Source organism: Idiotropiscis lumnitzeri, chromosome 20 (genome assembly GCF_059441095.1).
Source record: "Idiotropiscis lumnitzeri isolate Australia: NSW breed Sydney's pygmy pipehorse chromosome 20, RoL_Ilum_1.0, whole genome shotgun sequence".
Taxonomy (NCBI): Eukaryota; Metazoa; Chordata; class Actinopteri; order Syngnathiformes; family Syngnathidae; genus Idiotropiscis; species Idiotropiscis lumnitzeri.
In genome coordinates this window covers 6,508,672-6,529,968 of record NC_142410.1, presented here as the reverse complement: position 1 = coordinate 6,529,968, position 21,297 = coordinate 6,508,672, and the positions used below count along the sequence as shown (strand labels likewise).

Here is a 21,297-nt window from a genome sequence, read left to right as displayed (position 1 = left end):
TACATCGTGCTCCCAAAAATCTAACAGTTGATATTCCAATTTCAAATGATGTCTACATCCACAGATTCTTGCAACGTTTCGACAGTTTTTGTTTCAAAGTTGCTGAAGCTTTGTATTTTTCAGAGCATGTCTTTTCAAAACTGCCTCTGCACCTGACAAGCATGCAATCCCGTTAATCACAAAAAACTAAGCGGACACATTTTACTCTCCAACAAAGACTAAATTTAAACCAAGTCGAAAATACACAATTATGCATTTCAGCTTGATGTTAAGTAGTATTTCATAATCATGCTTTTTTTTTTTTTTTTTTAGCCAGGAAAATGCACACAAGCATTGTTGTCTACGCACAGTACTGAATTAGCCTGCACAATCTAAACACAATTTTCTTATGACACATATTCATGCTGATGCACATATTACATAAGAGCACAGATCGTGGACTTATTTAGCATGGAGGACATTCCCATGTTGATTCAGGGGAAATAAGTGCGCATGTGAATGTGAATTGTTTGTTTAGCGCATAGTTGTCAAAAAGCGTCATCTCAGAGAATCTATTGCAACATTTGTCAGCTTATACACACGTTTGTCATGTTTCCACTTATTCTGTCAGTTTCGTAGAGATGACTAGTTTATCCGAATGGCATTCCCATGTGCTTCTTTGGTCCTTTCCTTCATTCGGCACAATTCCGTCAGATCTGTCAAGGACAGGGATAATATATTCATGTAGCACTAATACAACGTTTAAAAACAGACAAGAATGTGTGCTGTATTAAGTGCACACATATAAAAAAAAAAATACTATATGAGAGGTACATGTCATGAGACTCAAATTAAATGACGTATTACAGATCATAAAAGTCACAATTTCATGAAAATATAGTAAAAACTAGCCCCGAATTATGCTCCGATAAGGGCACAGTATGGATTTTTGAAAAAATTTAAAAAATAAAATAAATAAATGAAAAAAAAAAATGAACATAACATTCCAAGAAAATTATAACATCCTATCACTGGTGAGCTATTTTTAGAGCAGCCCCGCTGGCTACTCATGTGGTCCAAGTAGGTGACCCCCCGGTATAGAGGTTGAGGATCTTACTTATAGTAGTCACAGATTAATAGGAGCATCATATAATGAGTTTTGGCATTTTCCTGACATGAAAAATTTATTCCGAGTAATATTACTAGGTCATTCCTTTACTCTTGAAATCTCCACCCAATCAAGCCCACCAAATCAAGTATTCGCGATCATGCCGACCCCCCATTGGACTATGTAATGACCTGCGCCAATAATAGTTGAACTGATCGACTCCCCCGCATGCACGTGTTCAATATCTCAGTCTGGAACGTGATACTTCAAACACAAGCCGCACATGAACATTTACAAGGAATCCTGGTGGCTAAACATACAGCGAGCTAATAGCGCCGGCAGCATTGATTTGTGACACAACACATCCGCCAAGATGTATCCGGCTGTTTTTGCGGTGGCAATGAAAATCATTACATGAAGACATGCATATGAATCAGCATTACGCCAAGTGTTGGGTATGTGGTGACAAATGTGGGGAGCAAGTTTTTTTTTCATCTTCTATCAACTTTGAAAGGGGTGTTGTAATGCGTTTTTTTTCCACCATAAGACATATGCTTAACCAGCATACTCCACTACTTATTTTCTTAAAATATTTTAGTCTCAAGCGCAATTTTACTGGAATGCTGGATTTGAAGCAGCATGTGGAGGTTAGGGGCGGGGCTTAGGTTAGTGGTTGTCCTCCTTGTCCCCTGCACTCATGGCAATAGAGTCGGTCTTAAATAGCAGGAGGGGCAGAAAATAGAAAACACGACTCCTCTCAGCCACTGGCCGTCTGTGTTCTTGTTGATGGGACACCTGTTAACTTAGCCAAATGTGCTCGTTATCACCCGCACGGCAGCGTCGGCCAATGAGGTGCGTAGTTTCCCCGACGGGCAACGACATCGTAGTCAAGGACTTCATGAGAGGGTTGTTTATCACTCCATGATGGAACAGTTAAAGTCATATGTTGGCATGAATGTTGTGCAAAGATTGGGTCTTGTAAGAGCAAAATATAGTCGGGCATCATGTTGGGTATTTCGGTGCACAGATATTCATAAATGCAATAAATATTCATATAGGACGCTTATCTGGATGTCTGTCAACGAGAACGTTGCTCTTTGTTCATCTATATTCTCAACATTTTTTACATTTGATGATGGTCCAGCACCGCAGCCAACTTCGAATTTATTTATCATCATCCGAGTGGTAGCGCCACCTACTGGCTAAAAGGAAATACATTTTATTTTCTTTGACGTGCTTCTCCGAGCAGGATAACGAAATGGGGTCTACCTCATATATGCGCTATAGAAAAAAAAAAAGAAAAAATTGTATTTTATTGTATAAACCGCCATGAAATGTGAAATTTGTCATCTAGCTAGTTATGAAAATGTTCCTGTGAGCAAGTCAGTTTAAAAGAGAGATTATGCCATCACGCCTGAAATAGAATACCCAACAGCAGCCCTTGACCTTTTCACAACCTTGATTGAACATGCTAAGAGATTGCGATCTTACAAGTGTGCGTGCATAAATCAGGCCCGGTCGCAGTCCGGCCCATCACGTCGTTACTGACCTCTCGAACAAATACGGAAGTTAGCATTTGGATCTCTGACTCATGCGGCTTTTTGGTCGTCTGCAACTGCGCGTGCAGGACGGCTTTCCCCTTGGCTATTTGTGTCAAGGTGGAGGCTGACAGCGTGGGCGTGTTTACGGCCACATGTCAAATTCACTTGACTTAAAAGCAATCAAGATCGGGCGAGATTTGCGAGATGGCTCCGATGGACTACAGAGTCGTATTGATCTTGAATAAAAGAGTCTTAATTTCTCGGATTGAGTGTGATAGAACTGCGGAGTCAATGTAACGCTGCGCCATTCATGCTTTGTAAAGCATATTGATCCGCCGCGGCTGAAGGTTGGCGATGTTCCCGGTCTCTTTTCACACTCAATGAAGTACACAAAAGCCGTATGATCTTTGGGGCAAAAACATAAAAAATAATAAAAAATAAGCAGCATTAGGGAGAGAAATCAGAGACGTCAAACGCGGGAGATAAGCGGCACTAAGGAATGGTCGGGTTTCTTGAAACACTGATCTGATAAATTTTAATCAAGCATGGTTGTCTCGCAAGATAAAGTTTCCAATTTTACTGCATTTGTTATAAACTGATTTAATTCCTCATGTCACTCTATTCTGTTGTAGCAATTTCACTTCCTGGTTGGAATAGATTGTGAGCGCTCTCTCTTTATGAAAGCAGACGAATGTAAATTGTCCTTAGTTTCGCTCCACTGAAAATGTAGACCGTGAACCGTGCAGACTTTAACGGTTAGAGAGGCTCCATGAAAGGCCAAAGTATTATATCAAAAGTGGTAATGACGCGACTAAATAGAGAGAGAGTACTTTTTAAAGCAGGGGTGGTCACACTTTTTGATTGGCGGGCCACAACGGGTTCTAAAATTTGACAGAGGGGCCGGACCAGGAGCAGACGCAGTGTTTTGGTCACCTCATCGGACACAAAAAAATACATTTAATTTTAAATGAAAGCCTTACATTATATACGTCTTCGAAAAACAACAGTATTCAGAAAATAAAACATTGACAAGGTTTATTCATTTAATTTTTTTCAAGTTCGGCGGACCGGATTAAAACCTTTAACGGGCCACATGTGGCCCCCGGGCCGTAGTTTGCCCACACCTGTTTTAAAGCGTAAAACAATTTTTTTACTGCAGTTAACTGAAATGCTAATTTGTGACAAGTATGAATTACGTTTAACCTTTAACAACATTCAAATGCGCCAAGAAATAATGATTTATTCGTTTACGTTCAGCCAGATGATGAGGCACACCGGCCTTATCACATTAATGGAAGACACGAGCGTTTCTTTTTTTTTTCTGACAGATGTGCTCTGAGAGTGAGAATAGTCTCGCAAAAGGGTACAAGCGTTGGCAGGTATTGAAGGATATTTGCTGGCGATACGTGCAAGTCCGGGCTATGAGTCGTTTCTTGGCGACTGCACCGGGCACCCACTCAGCCATGTGATTCTGATTCATAGTAGTCCGGTGTAATTTAAAATTTCTTGGCTGCCTCCTCGTCTGTGTCTGAATCAGAAGTTGTAAAGAAGAAGATGAGAATTTTCTTTTATGGTACGTCTGGTGTTGTTTCAGTTCACTGATCCCGGGGACTTTCTTTCCTCTTTCGCAGGTTAATGGAGAGAACTTCAGATACGGGCAGACGATTTTAAACCTTTAAATCGAGGATCCTGTGCAGCAAGCCAGGTAAGAATGCTGCTTTTCTTTTTCATGCACCAAGTATGAACTTTTTAAATATATACTGGTGACTGGGTCATTATATCATATTTTTCCATTTGAACAATGGGTATTAGAAAAAAAAAAGTGTTATAAATTGTATCACAACCTTTTGGGGAAAACAAATTTGAATGAATTTGCATGTTGCCGTTTAGTTGACAAAATTTGTTTTCTTTTTTCATCACTTCAATAAGTGACTTTTTTGTTTGTGCAAGTTTGCTGCCGATTGAACTCAGTGATTGGAAATTCTGCTAACATCTCTGCATTCTGGTGCTCAGTCGAGTCGCTGAAATTTAAAAATAAACAACCAACTCCGCTTGTCAGCGATAAAGGGAGTCTTAACATCAAAATATGAAATCGATGAACAGAAGCCGAGATATACAATATATACTTATAATCAATTCCCCCCCCCCCATGTCCAAACCCACCTCAGCTGGCCTCAGGCTCTGTTGTGTAAACAATGTTATTAACGTCATGAAGTTGCTTGATGAAGTTTTAAAGTAGTCCAAGGTCGATTTTTTTTATTTTTTTTATCTCCGCAATCGCATGTGAATATTAACTGAGCCAATGTCCTCGATTACTAGAACAAATTACCGGTATTATGAAAATGATCATTTTCAGCTCAAGCAGCTCGTGGACAGGCAATGCAGATTTGTAGTTTGAGGTTAACGGTGAGGTTAAATTAACTGGAAGGACTAATCGATAAATCACTGTATTAGGGAGCCACAGAGTTGATTGCATGTCAATTTGATCTTCATTGGTCAATGAGGAGTCAAGATAATGTTTAGGTGGTCTGGATAATTACATAAACACTTAATGATGCAGAGATCGTCCATCTAGTCGTCATGTTTTATTATTTCCTAACTAATCTTGAAGATTAAATGTCTAAGAAAGCCAAAATGAATCATGGCACCAATGACATTCATATTATTATTATTATTATTATTATTATTATAATTATTGCTGGTGCTCAAGCAACCAGACAGTCTTGTCCCTGCAGTCACGATTAAAATCAGCACATTGGCCCTGTAGCATTCGAGTAGCAGTGGCGCATTTGCATTCGACGGAACAGACCAACCAAAATCAAAAGGTTTCAGTCGACTGGGCTGTAATTCTTGATGCTTTGCATATTTTGATTGACGAACCTTTTATGAAGACACTTGGCAACTGTTTTCAACCCCCCCCCCATCTGCGCCAGAAAAGGCAATCTACAATTGACTTCATTGAGCTTGCATGATTTTGATTTATACTAGGTTTCACATTACATATACAATTAATTAGCAACCTCCAAAAAAAAAAAAGAAGTTAGTTTATGATGGTGAGGCAGTGGGATTTTAGATTAGCCTAAATACATTTGGGAATTTTGATAGAGGGGAGTGGGAATGTACACAAGTGAATAATGTGTCCCTTGAGAACTTTCTATTTGTATGAGTAGACTTTGCACACTAATTAATAACGTAGTCAAAGTGGCCGCGCAATACAAATAATCCGTGAGAAACGTACGAAAGAAGCGTTTATTCAAAGAATGTCAAACTGCGTGCTCTACTTGTTTACAGTCCTCACCACTTCAATGTCAAATGTCTTCGCTTTCAGACTCTTTGGCTTATGTCGAGGTCAGTTGGTGGAAGTGTTTTATGAGGCCAAAAGTTCTATTCTTGGAGCCGTCTTCGAGTCGCGCTCGGGCTCCATCGATCACTGTTGTCTTTTGAAATCACTTAAAGTCAAAAGTGGAAAGGCAGAATGAGAGTGGACGTTGTTCACACAAACTTTCCACATCCATCCGATGTCAAAAATACCCAGAGGGTGGTTTCACTTCCACTGGAATTAAAAAAAAAATAGCTATGGCCTTATCTATCCATTTTTGTATTATATGCAGTATTTTTTTACTAGCTCTAGACAGCTTCTCTTCTAGTTAGCTAGCATAAACTCCAGTTAGCCAAACCCAGCTTCTCTTCTCGTCAGCTAGCATAAACTCCAGTTAGCCAAACCCAGCTTCTCTTTTAGTCAGCTAGCATAAACTCCAGTTAGCCAAACCCAGCTTCTCTTCTCGTCAGCTAGCATAAACTCCAGTGAGCCCAACCCAGCTTCTCTTTTAGTCAGCTAGCATAAGCTCCAGTTAGCACCACCTAGCTTCTCTTTTAGTCAGCTAGCATAAGATACAGTTAGCACCACCTAGCTTCTCTTTTAGTCAGCTAGCATAAGCTCCAGTTCGCCCAACCCAGCTTCTCTTCTCGTAAGATAGCATAAACTCCAGTTAGCACCACCTAGCTTCTCTTTTAGTCAGCTAGCATAAGATACAGTTAGCACCACCTAGCTTCTCTTTTAGTCAGCTAGCATAAGCTCCAGTTCGCCCAACCCAGCTTCTCTTCTCGTAAGATAGCATAAACTCCAGTTAGCACCACCTAGCTTCTCTTTTAGTCAGCTAGCATAAGATACAGTTAGCACCACCTAGCTTCTCTTTTAGTCAGCTAGCAGAGCGTCTAGTTTACCCGCCAACCCAATGAGGACACGCTAAAGCAAATATTGTTCTTGATATTTGTGGTTATATTGTGAGCATGTTTGAGAAAAGAGTGAAAGCTCTTGATGGATGCCGCCGGGAGTTGACTTTGTTTATTGGCCCAGATTAGGCCAGCGAGTGAGCATCTTTCAGCAAACAGACAAGCACAAATGTGAAGGCCTTGTGATTTACTGTGATGGATGATACTCGTGTTCCATGATTATATTTCCCCTCGGATATGACAACTCACATACACTTGCCTCCTTGACTTTCTGTAAGGGCACCGCACACGGTAGTCAGTTAAAAATCATCTTACAGGCGTTGGTAAAATCCGAAAATATTCTTTCATGAAATATTGATAGATTGACGGATCTTTCAAAAGTTTTGGACTAAACAATTTTTTTTTTCTTCTCGGCCAAGTTAGTTTCAGGGAATCCACAAATATAATTACAACCTTCAAACTTTAAATCAATCTCCTGCAAAAATGGAAGAAATACATTTCCCTCACTGCAGGTCTGTGGCTCATGTAATCAAGAAATTACAGTATTTCGAAATTCCGTTGAAAGCGTTATTTATATATGAGAAAGAAATTGAAATCTGTTGAGCAGAGACTACGGGCAGAGTGAGGAAGGTAAAAGGCTGCTCTTGTGGGGAAAGTGTTTCCTTAAAGGCGATATTATTCATTTTACAAGGTCGGCATCCATCCCTAGCAACCTCGATGCAAAAAAAAAAAAAAAAATGCCTCTGCACTTGCACAGTAGGAGCAAATATCAATCAGGATGAGTGACAACACCGCACTGACAATCTTCACGGCTCATCTCGCATGTTCTGCGAGCAGGTGATGACTTGTGACGGAGGAAGCCAGAAATTCAGTTAAAGTGTTCTCAAAGGGCTTTTAACACCGGAACGTTCTATAATACCTTCCACTGATATTTGTCATGCTCCAGAATCCATTTCCATTATTAGACAACAATAACAGAATAGAAATTTCAGATACTCAGCTGCTTTTATAATGCGCAAGGCAGTGACTAACGCTATCTATTCTGTCTGCCAAGGCACTTAGTTTTCTTAACAGGCCGTGCTAGAGGAAAAACACAATATACAAACTAGCATTCTGACATATTTAGCACTGCGGTAACTCACGTTGGTCACGTGATGACAGCAGCAACAAAGGCAGGTGCTCCTCATATAATGAGACAGTTCTCTGGAAAGATAGCATCAAAAAGGGCTAAAGAGCGGAACCCAACCAAGTAGCAAGACCGGATTGACCCTAGGAGAGGCTTTGCTGGAGCAGAGCGTGCTAAGCCTAGGCTCGACTTGGCAGTCCAAAAATGGAAAGCCATCAAGTTCACTGTGCAGGCAGCAGAACGGTCATCCAGGTAGCTCTGGATCAAGACGGATAACCTGGCAGTCAGACTTCAGGGCCTGTTTAACCCTGGTGAAGGGGTTTAATGACTAAAACCCAAAGCGTCAGAAACATCGGCGCGATGAGGAGTTGACGTTGTCATGGGAACGCTTTAATGATGCAAGAAAAGTGCATGCGATGGTCTTCATGTTTTGTTAGTCCAACCGTGGGAGTTTCAAAATCTGTCAAAGGCATCGAGAAATACAAGCCGCTTTGCTTTAAACCATTCAGGTTTGAGGTAGAAAAGTGAAACTTCTGAAGAGTTTTCCATTTCTCATCTCGTAAAGTCAAGTGCTCAAGACCGTCTTTGCCAGTGGAAGCATTTTGAGGTATTTGCGGGTTACTTAATCCTTGCCGTTATTCTCTGAAGCATTTAATCGGCATTTGTGGAGCAGCTTTGCGAGTCAATGACTTGATTTGAGGAGCCATTTATTAAATTTGGGGAGAATTTTTTTTTTTTTTTGGTAGGTTAATCCTAGGGAACTGATGAAAGCATTTTATTTTATTAAACAATACATTTTTTTTTGTTTTTTTTTAATAAATTGTTTTTATTTTCAAAATACAATGTCCTTCAAGGGGAAATTTAACACAAACCCGCTAAAAACACTCCCTACAAAATACTGCACTTCAAATTAATATCGAAAAAAAAAAAAAAAAAAAAAATCAATAAATCATTTTTTATTTTTTTAATATTGTCGCAACCCAATTTTCTTATAAAATGTCTGCTTCCCCGCATTGTTCATTCAGTTCCCTTATCTGGCATGAGAGGAACGCGCATGCAACTTCATAATACACCGCGTATCAAGAACTTGAAAAGTGGAGCAGTTAACCACTCTTACGCAACGTGTTTTCACATCTAACTGCTCACTTTGCGACGTTCCCTCGCTGACCTCCCGATACTGCCCCTTTATTAAATATGGATGGAGTGGAGTTGGTATTGTTGCTGAGAAAGCATTTCAACAGCGCCCTAAACCATTGTCCTCATCAATTATTATCGTCCCGTTCACATTAACAGCTCCTTTTAATGCTAATCTCGGTCACTTGAGAGGGACTTTTCATCCTTCGTACGTATACAGCGCGTGGAATAATTGAACAAGTGCAAAAGGGATTACGCTTTAGCTGCGGGGAATCGTAAGCAGTCGATTTAAAGTACAAACTATAAAGCATGCCGCTCCAAATGCTTTAGTCTTGCCATTTCCTGTGTCCGCTGGCCTTTTCCTGCCTTTTTGTTGCTGTAATCATGATACTATCAAGCGTCATTATGAGTTAGAGGCACGTCGCAATTGTCAGCCAGGGAAATGTCGCCGTGTGGATTCATGCATTTAACCTGTGATATTATACCGAGGAACCTTTATGGCCCGCTTGAGAATTCTGCAGTAAAACTGTTGCACTCTTGAGACTTGCAATAAAAGCTTCAAAGGAAACCCAAGCGGAGCAACAAAACAAGAGTTGCTAATTATTTTATTATTTTACCACCGACTATTCACAAATGACTCGCTCTCTAAAAGGCCATTTATTGCCGATTGCATTTTTCAAAGGCCGCCGGTGTTTTTTTTTTCCCACAAGAGACCATTTCTTTATGTTTAGAAAATATAGTTTATGAGTCAGCTGTGGATTTACAGACAAAACATTGATAATGTGTCAATATTTTTATTACATAATGGGAAAGTTCACTCAAAGAAATCCATTTCCATCTTTGAATTAAAAATTAGAATAAGAATTTAGCAACTCAACGATATCAGGAGGTCTTCATTTTGTTTTGAACTAAACTTTGCAACTGGTGGTCTTGTTCATCATTCCAAGCAATTTGAGGAGATATAAAACTAACCCTGCATTTCACGTTAGCCTAGCGGTTAGCGTCTCCATTTTTGGAAGTCTTCTCGTTGTTCGGACTGTTTGCATGCTAAACTGCTCGTCCGCCGTTAGTGAGAGTGCTGCTTGTTAAAAGTCTCTTATTTGCCGCCACGAGAAGATCTAGTTAGTAACCGCTGCTCATAACGGTGAAGTGCAAGTTATCTTAGCCGGTTTGATTGGTGAGCTGCGGTTAAGAGTTCTCAAAAAAAAAAAAAAAAAAAAAAATGCCTTTGTCGATCGCAAAATTGCATTAAGATCACAATTTCAATCCCAAAAGGATAAATCGTTCGGCCCTAGTTGCAAAATAGACACAGAAACAAGTTGAACCCTAACCAATGGCAGTACACCGTTATTTAACGACCATTTAATTACAACATTTAACGATGGATACATATTACAGTACTTGAACCAAATAAATTGTCCATCGGTGTAAATGTAAGTACGAATGCGTGTTTGTTTGCGCGTCCTGCATTTGGCAGGTGTCCAGTCCAGGATGTACCCGCTCGCTCAAAGTGAGCTGGGAAAAGCTCAAGATCACATGACGTTAATGAAGACAATCGCTTCTAGGAAATTGATGCCTATGTCTGCAAATTCCCCGCCGTCACCACTACAGTAAATTTCTCAAGTTTCCTCTAAAGGAAACATTTGCAACGGACATCTAAAATTAGTATGAGAGTGTCTCAGTTGTTTGTGTGAGAAGTAATCCAGAATGTTTGTCCCGGACGGCCTCTCATAAAATACCCACATTGACGTGTTTAAATTCAGACAAAATACTCGTTTCATTTTTCTCCAAAAATAGAACAAAAAAAAAAAATCTGCATCCTGTTTTTGAATGAATTGAGAGAATAACATTGACGTGATTACAAAAAAAAAAAAGGCTTTTATAATATAATAAATTTAGAATTTTGTGTCAGGTATCTTTCAACCGCAATACTCGAAGGGGAAGCTATCTGTTTCAGGACTAGTTTAGTCGACAATTTTCCTAATGGGAAATACAGTCATGGAAGTAAGCATCGGCATCATAAAACTTTTAGAACTTTTCATAATATTTTTTTAACAGGTAATCATAATGAACTTTCACACATGTAAAAAAAAAAACACTTCTAGTCTTAAAATAATTTTTTTTTTTTTTAAATGAATTAAACTAAATAAATAAATAAATAAACATTGTTCAACGACATGCATTTCCTATGCAAACAATCGCTTTGCTGTTATTACAAACTAAGTAAAAAAATCAAAAAAAAAAATCATCGTGCCTACCTCACAAGCTGCTATTGTGGGCACGCAAGGAGGCTGTGTGCGTGAGCATGAAACTCTCCGTGCACTGCTGACTGCTAGCAGACGGCGACCGCCGTGGCGAGCGCTGCATGCGGCCACGCCGGTCAAAAAAACTTCCAGCAGACCAGGAGCGGTTGTGCTTCCTCAAATATTCCTTGTAGTTCTTGGTGAGGAGTGTGTATAGGAACGGGTTGATGCAGCTGTTGGAGTACGTCAGACATGTCGTCAGGTAATTGATGTTGCGCTTGGCTGTGGAGGACAGGGGCAGTGACGGATGGTACTGACCCAGGAGTTGCCATATCCAAAAAGGCAAGAAACATGCCCAAAAGAGGAGCACGATGGTGAAAATCAAATAGAGAACCTTTGGGGAGATGAACACAAAAAGAGAAACTGTTCAATCACTGATGACAATCGATAAAGGAAACGACAGCAGCAGGAAGCAACACGTACATATTTACGATTGACATAACGTGCACTCAAATATTATACACCCCCTAAAATCACCCTTCAATAAGCAGTTTTTATCTGCACTCATGTATTATGCAGTGCACAGATTTGCTGCGATCCATTTTTTATCTGGTCACACTGGCATGTTTTTAAAAGGGCCATCTGAGATAGTCTCACTATAAAATACACGACATGACGGTTGAAAGTCACCGTCTTTTTTACCACGATGGCCAATCTCCTCCACCTGCACGCTCTTCTGTTCGCATGCCAACTGCGGCCATTGGAAAGCCCAACAAGGCGCAATACGGTTTACGGACAATTATAATAATAGTAATAAATGATTAATAAATCCAGTAAAGACGGTGAAAAGACATTGTAAGTTTGTGGTGCTAAAAAAAAAAACACTAAACTGTGCCAAAAACATTTTTTAGATATTCCGTTTGTAATTATACTTAGAAGTTACAGAGAATAGTTCCGTTGTGGCATCATACCATGAACCCCTGAGTCACATTCAACAACTTCATCTCAATTTCCTCGGCCCACAAGTGTGCTATCCTTCCTGCAGATACCGTATCTTGGAAATCAAATCAGAAAAAAAAAAAAGGGGTGTGACATCTTAATTTCTAAAGCGTGGATGTTTACAGCATCTGCGCAATCTGGCCAGGGTCATTATGGTTTTCCTCCTCCTCGATTACGAAGCTGAATGCCTCATCATGGCCCCACAGATGGCTTCCTGCTACGTGCCGTTCGGGCTCTTATCATGTGTGCGCTTGATACGAGTCCATTGACAGTGACGTCCGTTGCCAACGTGTTTGTGAGAAAGAGCAAGGCAGGAGCAAACAGATCAATTCATATTCATTCGCAGCCATGAGACGAAGAAGGAAAGCAGGTCGTGTTGTACCGGTGAATTAAATCACTGCTCGGGTTGACGATGGAAAATTGTAAAATGGACCCGGTTGGACCCATTTATTTGAAAATAGCTCAGGAGGCACCTTGGCCTAAACAAAACTTTATAGTCTCGAAGTCTTGGGGGGGGGGGGGGGGGGGACAATAAAAAGATCCACTGACCTTCAGATTGGGAAGCTTATTGGTGGTCTTGAAGGTCACCGTCTGTGAAACCCAGTAAGTCCGAGCAAGCTGAATGTAGAGGTAGCCAATGATCAGTCCCGGGGCAACGATGCTCGTGCAAAAAAGGAAGGTGATGTAAATCTTATAGGAGAGCGATGACAAGGTGGGAAGACACATCGCCTTGTTGCCAACCTTCATCAGCTGAATGCTCACAATCATCGGTAAGGTGAGGATGAACGAAGCGCCCCAAACGAGCAGCGCGATGGCTTTCCGGTACTTTTTCGAGCGCTTGACCGTATCCAGCGGTTTGAGAACGGCAAAGTAGCGCTCCGTGCTCATGACGGTCAGTGTGAAGATACTAGCGTGCATGGTCAGAAAGTCCATGCTGATCAGGACCCGGCAGCCGACGTCCCCAAAGTACCAGCGCTTGAGGAAGTGCGTGCACACGACGAACGGGATGGTGAGCAGATACAGCAGATCTGCCAAAGCCAGGTTTATGATATAAATGTACATGGAAGCGGCGTTGCGCATGGAATGGCACATCACCACGAGGGTGTAGATGTTTCCCAGGACGCCCACGAGAAACATGATGGAGAGGATGGTGCCAATGGTGAAAGTGGCGGCTGGGTCCTCATGAGAGCTCTGAGGGGGCTCAGTGGCGTTGGCGCTCCTTTCCACCAGGACTCCTACAGGCTCCATGGACACGGTGGTCATCTCCGAAGATACTACGACAGAAAGACAACGAGTCAAGGAAAAGATTCAAGGTTCTATCAATGCACTCAATAAATGTGTTTCGTGTCAAAATTGGAAGTTTCTTCAAGGCAAATAATTTGCTAGAACAGCTTCGGTTATTTTCTACAGGCAGTAAAACGCATACTCGATTGGGTTGCGATCAGGCCACTGAATATTCGGACAAACCGTTTCAATTTCTTCAGAAACTTTGCACGGCGAATTGAAGCACTGCAAACACTACTATCAATTCCTTTCAGCTGTTTATTCATTTTTTTTAATAATCTGTGGTACACCATGTTGCTCGCAGACATGAGGAGACTAACCTTGGACAACAACCATTATGAGGAAAGAATACACTCTTGACGCTTCTAAACCTGCTCCGGAAATAGCTTAGTTCTTGTGCCAAGGGGTGCTTTAAAACACCATGAGTTGTTTGAGTGAGGTTTTTTTTTTTTAGCCTTCATGTTCTAAGTGATTTACTTTGCAAAAATAATGACGCTTTGAATGTGCAATCCCGTGGACTAATTTTAAAGGTCAACCTGTGTGCCCCTTAGCAACCCCAATGAAATGAATGGCCGTGTGAGTTCGTACCCGTGTTGTCTTGTTTCAAAGAAGCCTTCAGCACGTTGCGGCGGTTCCGTCAGCCATGCTTTTGTTGGACTTTCTTCCTTCCAAACTTGGCACGTATGTCGGCAATTTCACACTCCATAAAAGCAGCTGCTACAGGATGTCCATGTGGCGAAACAAAAGGTGAATGGAAAAAAAAAAAAATGTATCACGTTTTATCCAGTTGTCGAGAGACAAAGAAAAATATGCTGTGACCAAAATCCCTCACTGGTAATCCCAGGGAGTCTCGAAGTGAAAGGTGCTGATTTAAATCAGTTGCACAAGTTCTCTTCCATCGCAGCTATGCATCTTGTCAGCAAAGTTGTGACATGAAAGAAGCAGTGGAAAAAAAAATAAATAATCCAATTCAAAAAATAAACAGATCTTGACTGAACTGAAGGTTGCGTGGAAATGACGATCCTATTGAAGCTTCCACCCGTCTCGGAGAATGCCCCTCAGCGAGTATGTGTGTGTGTGCGCGTGTATGTGTGAGTGAGTGAGAGTGAGGTAGCGAGGCAGTGAGGGAGGGGAGATGAGGAGAGCAAGTGAGGCTCTCTTACTATTAAAAAAAAAAAAAAAAAATGGGAGGGAGAAGACAGAGAAGAGCTGGCAGTGCTGTGGTATGCAGGTAATGCGCTCGGTTGCCGCACATTTCCATAGTGATGGATTGCACCGTGACCCGAGAGCCACACGGGCCGAGATCAAAACAAAATGCAAGAGCAATGGATTGGTCAACCGGAAGACAGGAGACGCTCCCGTTTTGTTCAACAATGGCAACAATTCAGATGGTTGTAGTCCTACTAGCGCACAGTATTTTTTTTTTTTGTAATCATTCTGTCATACTAATAAAATAACGGAACATCTCCAGATGGTAGCAGTTAGAAAGAAAAACTCATTTTGAAATGAGGAACTTGTAGCTCTATGAGAATAAATTAGTATTATTAAAAGTTTTGTGCTAACCAAAAATCCAGTAATGATTAATTAATGACAGGTCCCTAAAGAAAGACGGCTTGTACTATTTTCAGACTGTTTGTGTTAGAATTCTGAGACGAGAGAGTCATTAATTATCTGCACTTTCATTCAGCGGGATTCTTTAAAAAATAAATTATGCCTCTAAAACAAGTGTGGGCAAACTACGGCCCGGGGGCCACACGCGGCCCGTTAAATGTTTTAATCCGGTCCGCCAAATTTGAAAAAAAAAATAAAAATAAATCTTTTTAATGTTTTAGTTTCAAAACACTGTCGTTTTTCCAAAGACATATTTTGTTGTAATGCTTTTGTTCACTTAAAGGTTTTTTTTTTTTCCTCCGATGAGGTGAGGTTACCAAAACACTCCATCCATCTGCTCCTGGTCCGGCCCCTCTGTCAAATTTTAGAACCCTTTGTGGCCCGCCAATCAAAAAGTTTGCCCACCCCTGATCTAAAATGATACAGTATGCTTATGTTGGTCTACATCCAGCATTTGAATGATTAAACTGATAAACTGAAGACCGATCCTGTTGCTCAAAAATAAGTCTTGACGCAAGCCTGTTGAAGCGTTTTTTTTTTTTTTTTTTTTTTAAATAGACGTCATGGTTCATTTCTAATGGAAAGCCTGTTGACTGTTTCGCCACTGTGAAAACAACAAATTGATTTGCAAATATGTAGTGTATTTCTAGCAACTTATTTTGAACTATACAACATAATGATTCAATTTTGCTTGCCTTATTCAGAAACGTCCAAGGAGCGCCGTATTACCATTTAATTCCCAACAATTTTGCACCACTCGAAAATGGGAATTCTAATTCTATGCGGAACGAAAACCTCTCCGGCACATAATTTGATTGTGCAGATGCATCTACTGTTGGTATATCGTCTGTGTTTCATTCATTACGGTCAACTTTACAAAAGCCAAATGAGGTCATTGCCAGTGAAATCTCAGACTGCAAGTCTGAATGTGCTGTCATTTTGTCTTTTTGCTTTATCTGCCAATTCATTTCTGGATCTGGACAGCCACAAATTGAAAGGACAATTCAATTCAGACAGAAGAAGATTTAAAGATGCAGTTTTTCTGCAGTTAAATGGCAATATGATTGAACTAAAAGAAACAAGCCATTATATTCATTTTTTAAATATTGTTCCCATTTATTAGGGGCCTAGGTGCGCTGGAGCCTATAGCAGCTGACTTTTAGAAAGAGGTGTGCATCCTGGACTGGTCGCCATCCAGCTGCCGAAACCCATGACATTGTATCTGTTGAATCTGCTCTGCCATCAAATTCAACACCACCTGCGCCACAACTTAGACCAGCTTTTAGCCAGTCCAATGTTTAAGTCTGCTTCTAGCCAGCAAATTGTCAGGTGCCAAAGTGACCAAACACCGGCGTGAAACTCACGATGCACCAGTTTATACATCCGAGCATGTGCGCCGGCTACGTAAATAGAGCCTTCGTTCCTTATCAAAACACATAAATCAGTCAGCGTTAACTGCTGGATGGGGAATTGTTTCTCACTCCAGAACTGTCTAAGGCAGATACATTTAAACAAAAAGGCAGTCACTGACAGTGTTGTCGCTCACCTATCAGGCTTCTGCTGTGCCCTGTGACTGATTGGTGAGTCGGCGTTTCGCCCGATGTCAGCAACTTTCGCATGAAGTCAAGTGTGACAGGATAAGTGCAAGAGAAAATGGATGGATGGACAATTGTGTATGTTCCCGTTACTGGTTGAAATATGAGGGAGAGAAGCTTGCTTCGCACATCGTAGCAGTCCTTTATTAAAAAAAAAACAAAACAAAACAAAAAAAACTTGGGGGACTTCATTGTCATTTTCAGTACTGTACTATGTTGTTTTAATTACTTTTTTTTTTCCCAATAGCTGGTATTCTGAAATGTAAAAATCGGTTGCATGAATTTTTGAAAAATATTCCACAAATCTTTGCATGGCCTATATAATTTTTTTTTTTTTTTTTGCGACGTACTAATAGCCGAGAACAAAAGCATTGGGCGTCATTTCAATTTGGCTGATTACGCTTCCAAACCATTCTTGATTTTAATTCTTTTCAGGATGTCCAAACTACGGGCAATCCCGATCCCTCACGTCCTCCTTTTCAACAGGTAGCGGAGCTGAGGGGATGATGAGGATGTTACTCGCGACAGCCAAAAGAAAGAAAAAATTAAAACACGGCTCCACACTGATGAAGGTTGACTGCATGGAGAGCAGACCAAACCCAGAACACATGTACTCGACTGTATGTTTTAGGATCAGTGAGTCCAGCCAAACCACAGCAGGCAATGAACATTTGGCTGATTTTTCATGGGGGGAAAAAAAAATAAAATAAAAAATGAGGTGCTGTCTGGGAACATGGTGTCCCCTGGTACATTTGCGGTTTTAATGGAATACGTCCTGCAGGAGCATGACAACATTTGCCGTAAGTGAGTCTAGCGTACAAGACAAGCATCACTGAGACAATCACACAATGCATCATTCTATAACTCGGCGCTCTGGCTTTAACATCATAATTAAGCTTTGTCATTTGCCGTTGAAGATTTGAGAAAAAAAATCGCTTATTTAACTTGTTGGATTCAACCATAATTGGATGAAAAAAAGGCGTTATTGAAACATCTGAGAATCCTAACATACAAACAGTTCTTGTTATTGAGTTTCTTCTTCCGCGTGGGCATGTGCGCTTTGGACATTTTCTCATATTAGATATCTCGGCGCCATAGCCTCGAGACTTTGGGGATTTCTCTTTACGAATTCAATAAAGAAAGAAAGACAAAAGCAGTTTTATGCGTGTTTTAGTTTTTAATGTGCAAATGTTCTATGCTAAGAGAGTTCAAGCTTGCTGCCTGCCCAACTTTTTTGATCTTTGACCTAAAAATAGGTCATTACAAATAAAAACCCCTAAAATTAGCATTTCATAAAATAGACTACTGGACTGTTTTTATTTTATTTTATTTTCATTGTAATTTTTTATTTATTTATTTATTTTAACCTTGCAGTGATATGTGTTCTCTGATTATTGCTGATTTTATTGAGCTAGCAGGCACGAGCGCACCACCAACTCCCAAGCTTTGTAATCACAATGTGAGGCTCAATCGCACACTTTGCCTCCGAGGCTTCCTCCGCCAAACAGTGTCCGGCTTCTGAAGAGTGATTCTATCGCGTCAAACTCAAGCTGTTCACGGTGCTCGAGGTGCGAGGCCCACAAACGCACGGAATGAATCAAGGAGGTTGTTTCGACAGGCAATTTCCGTCAAATTAATAGTCGGGAAGAATCAAAGTCCTCAGCCAAGTCTTTCAATCTTCCTCTTGAGAAGGCGCAGCAAGTTAATAGAACGCAAGATTACGATACTGATGGTTTTGCAACAGCGTGTCAGTCACGTTATAAATTACGACGTGAACGGAAATACAACAGTCAGAAAGACTAGACTCCAATCCATTACAGATTTCCAGGGGTCAAACATTTGCCATTGCGTGACGGAGGATGTGAATTTCAAACAGCTTGAAGATAAATACAAGCAAAGAACGCAGAAGCCGCTTTTTTTCACCCCCCTCCATAATTTTGTCTTGATAGCAGTTCCATTTACTACACCGATTCCAAGAACGCTCCTGCTTTGAATCCATTACAGACGTCCCTTCAATAGAGCCGTCTCGGCACCATTACGGCTTACAGCAGGCCTTTATTATTATAATTTGCTATAATTGATTGTTCACCCGGAATAGAGCCGAGGAACATTGAATTGAGATTTGCGCATAAAAATTTAATAGGACACCAGCAGCAATCATTTGTAATTTGTTCAGCATTTTCTACACTAAGCAGGAGACATCTGTGTTAATAGACAGTATTGCCGCGTGCATTCTTTTCACTAGTTGTGGTGGAACACCAAGCATGACATTGCCCCGCCCCCCGAATGTCGGCAAATTTCACCAGAGAGTGTTTTAAGTGAGTCATCATGTTCACTTGATATGCAGGCAAACAATTGTGGATTCAGCAAGCGCTTTGTGAGTGGAAAAGGTTATTCGGCTAAATATGTATAATTTTTTGTCATGCAACACAAAATTATTAACATAAAATGATGAGAATGCGGAAAAACAGCAACAAGCAGTCTCCAGGAAGGCAACTACTAACTAGCAAAGCAGCAACTCGGGAGACACCTACAGAAATTCAAAATCATTTGACGGATTACAAAAATAGAGAACTTGTTACTTTGGTTGTTAAATTTTACAACCCCGATTCTCTACAATTATAAATTTACTATTCACTGCAACAGCTGAGAGGCTCCTTGACAAGTCCGTGCCAAGAGAGACTATAATTAGTTGGATGTCAAGTGTCACAGCAGTTGAAACACGCCGCAAAGACGCTTATGTAAATTTACTTTGAAAGGAGGACCGTTTTATAGGGCGATATAAAAAATGAATACATAGAAAGATAAAATCATGAAACACATAGTGGAGAACACATGGCCTTCATTTAGCTGGAAACTATATGTCCTCACTTTCGATATCGCCACACATTTCATTTAATCTCGGCTTCACCTACTGGCCGATGGCAATACTCCTCTCGGAAGGGAAGATCACATAAAAGCCCTTAACGATGAAGCCGAGCCAATTGTTTTCATTGCGATTGTGGAGAAGACGAGTAAACAGACAGTTAAAGGTTGTTCAATTAATTGCAGTTATAAAGCTCTTGCCACAATAACAAACAACCGCTCACACTCATTTTCACACCGATGGACAAATAGAATTCAATGCAGGCAGACGGTGCCGCCGTCGTAAATAAATCACGGAGCGATAGCTTATTTAGGGCTTACTTTGGGTTGACTTTTCAGCAAATGTTAAACCCCCCATTTTTTTTAATAGATTTTTTGTTTCATTTATTAAGTGAGAGGGGAGCTGTCAAGTTGTTTTCCTTTCTTACCGTCACCTCGGAATGCAAGATGAGCCTCAAAATGTATGGCCTCAATTTCTTTTTCAGCACTTTCAGGAGCAGAGATGCCGCAGCACGTAGGCAACTCAGGCGATGGCAAAGGGGGACTTGAGAGTCGGCTGACATCGGCCCATGTCGCTGACGAAACGGTGGCACTGCTTTCGACAATGCGGGAAGATTGTGGCGAGCATCCTGGCTGGTGGATTGGATGGACCCGGAGAATTCAATCAGACACTGCAATGACATTTGAGAGTCGGGAATAAGAATCTGTTACATGAGAAGTACTGAAGACAGGTTTTTCTAGTCGCACCAAGCGCAGAAAAAGTTGACATGGTGTTTCTGCATGTCCCAAAAGGCGGCTCGATTATGAAAAAAAATAAATAAATAATCACAATTATTTTAGTCAGAAATTAAATCGTGATTATTCAAATTATTTTTTTTATATAAATGTATTTGATCTTAAATTAAAAAATATGAAATTCATTAAATTATTAAAAAATTCAATTAAAAAGTGTAAATAATCAATAAAATGAATAAATACATTTGAGTATGCATTGGAGTTTCCTAGCTATACACTTAGAAATTACCATAGTACTGTTGCCAAATTCAAATAATTTCTGCAGTCCAAAATTGGAAAATTTAAAGCAAACTATCAACTTAAAAACATACTTTACTAAAAACACTATTACTATCATTGTAAGTTACAATCATCTTTGTAGAGTGTTTTATTGTATTTTATTTTTTTTATCAAAATGTCAATTAAATTATTTCATCCTTTTGACATTTCAAAAGCAAAATGCTCAATAATTTGCAAGCACAGTTGGAGATCACTGCATTTGATTGATACAGTCTTGGAATTTTCACAACCCCCCCCCCAAAAAAAAACACTACTCTAATGTAAAGTGCAACGTGTCCACTGCTGATGTTTACTTGCTCACTTGCCTGTGTCACTCCATCGGACTGAAAGCGGTTTTAAAAGTCTCTTTGATTTTCATCCTTCACTACCATTGCAGCCGCCCAAACAACACCATCACAATCCAAATGTTTTGCTGGTTGTTTAGCGATCTCCAGCTGTGCTGCAACTAGCTGCAGATGGAACCGCAGCCGTGCGGCACAGAGTAGAAGTTAACAACGCATGGAAC

The 21,297-nt window shown here is 40.5% G+C and overlaps 1 protein-coding gene across 2 annotated transcripts; it reads right to left on the bottom strand.

Moving 5' to 3' along the window:
- Positions 1 to 278: 278 nt before the first annotated feature.
- uts2r1 (urotensin 2 receptor 1) lies at positions 279 to 20,294 on the bottom strand. Of its 2 annotated transcripts, XM_088284932.1 has the most exons (6): positions 20,147 to 20,294; positions 14,480 to 14,559; positions 14,236 to 14,364; positions 12,913 to 13,637; positions 11,380 to 11,758; positions 279 to 695 (listed from the first exon to the last, which is right to left on the bottom strand). In XM_088284932.1, exons 4-5 carry the CDS (start codon positions 13,624 to 13,626, stop codon positions 11,381 to 11,383), a joined length of 1,092 nt encoding a protein of 363 aa, XP_088141058.1. In that variant the 5' UTR covers positions 13,627 to 13,637; positions 14,236 to 14,364; positions 14,480 to 14,559; positions 20,147 to 20,294; the 3' UTR covers positions 279 to 695; position 11,380. The 2 variants fall into 2 exon arrangements, with proteins under 2 accessions (XP_088141058.1, XP_088141059.1); XM_088284933.1 differs by lacking the exon at positions 14,480 to 14,559 and having other exon boundaries at positions 20,147 to 20,286.
- Between the last annotated feature and the right edge of the window lie 1,003 nt (positions 20,295 to 21,297).

Excerpts from the sequence above, each read along its gene's own strand:
- uts2r1 (XM_088284932.1), bottom strand. The coding sequence starts at position 13,626 with ATGACCACCGTGTCCATGGAGCCTGTAGGAGTCCTGGTGGAAAGGAGC. Across the intron at positions 11,759-12,912 it reads ATAAGCTTCCCAATCTGAAG|GTTCTCTATTTGATTTTCAC; the intron begins GTCAGTGGATCT and ends ATCTCCCCAAAG.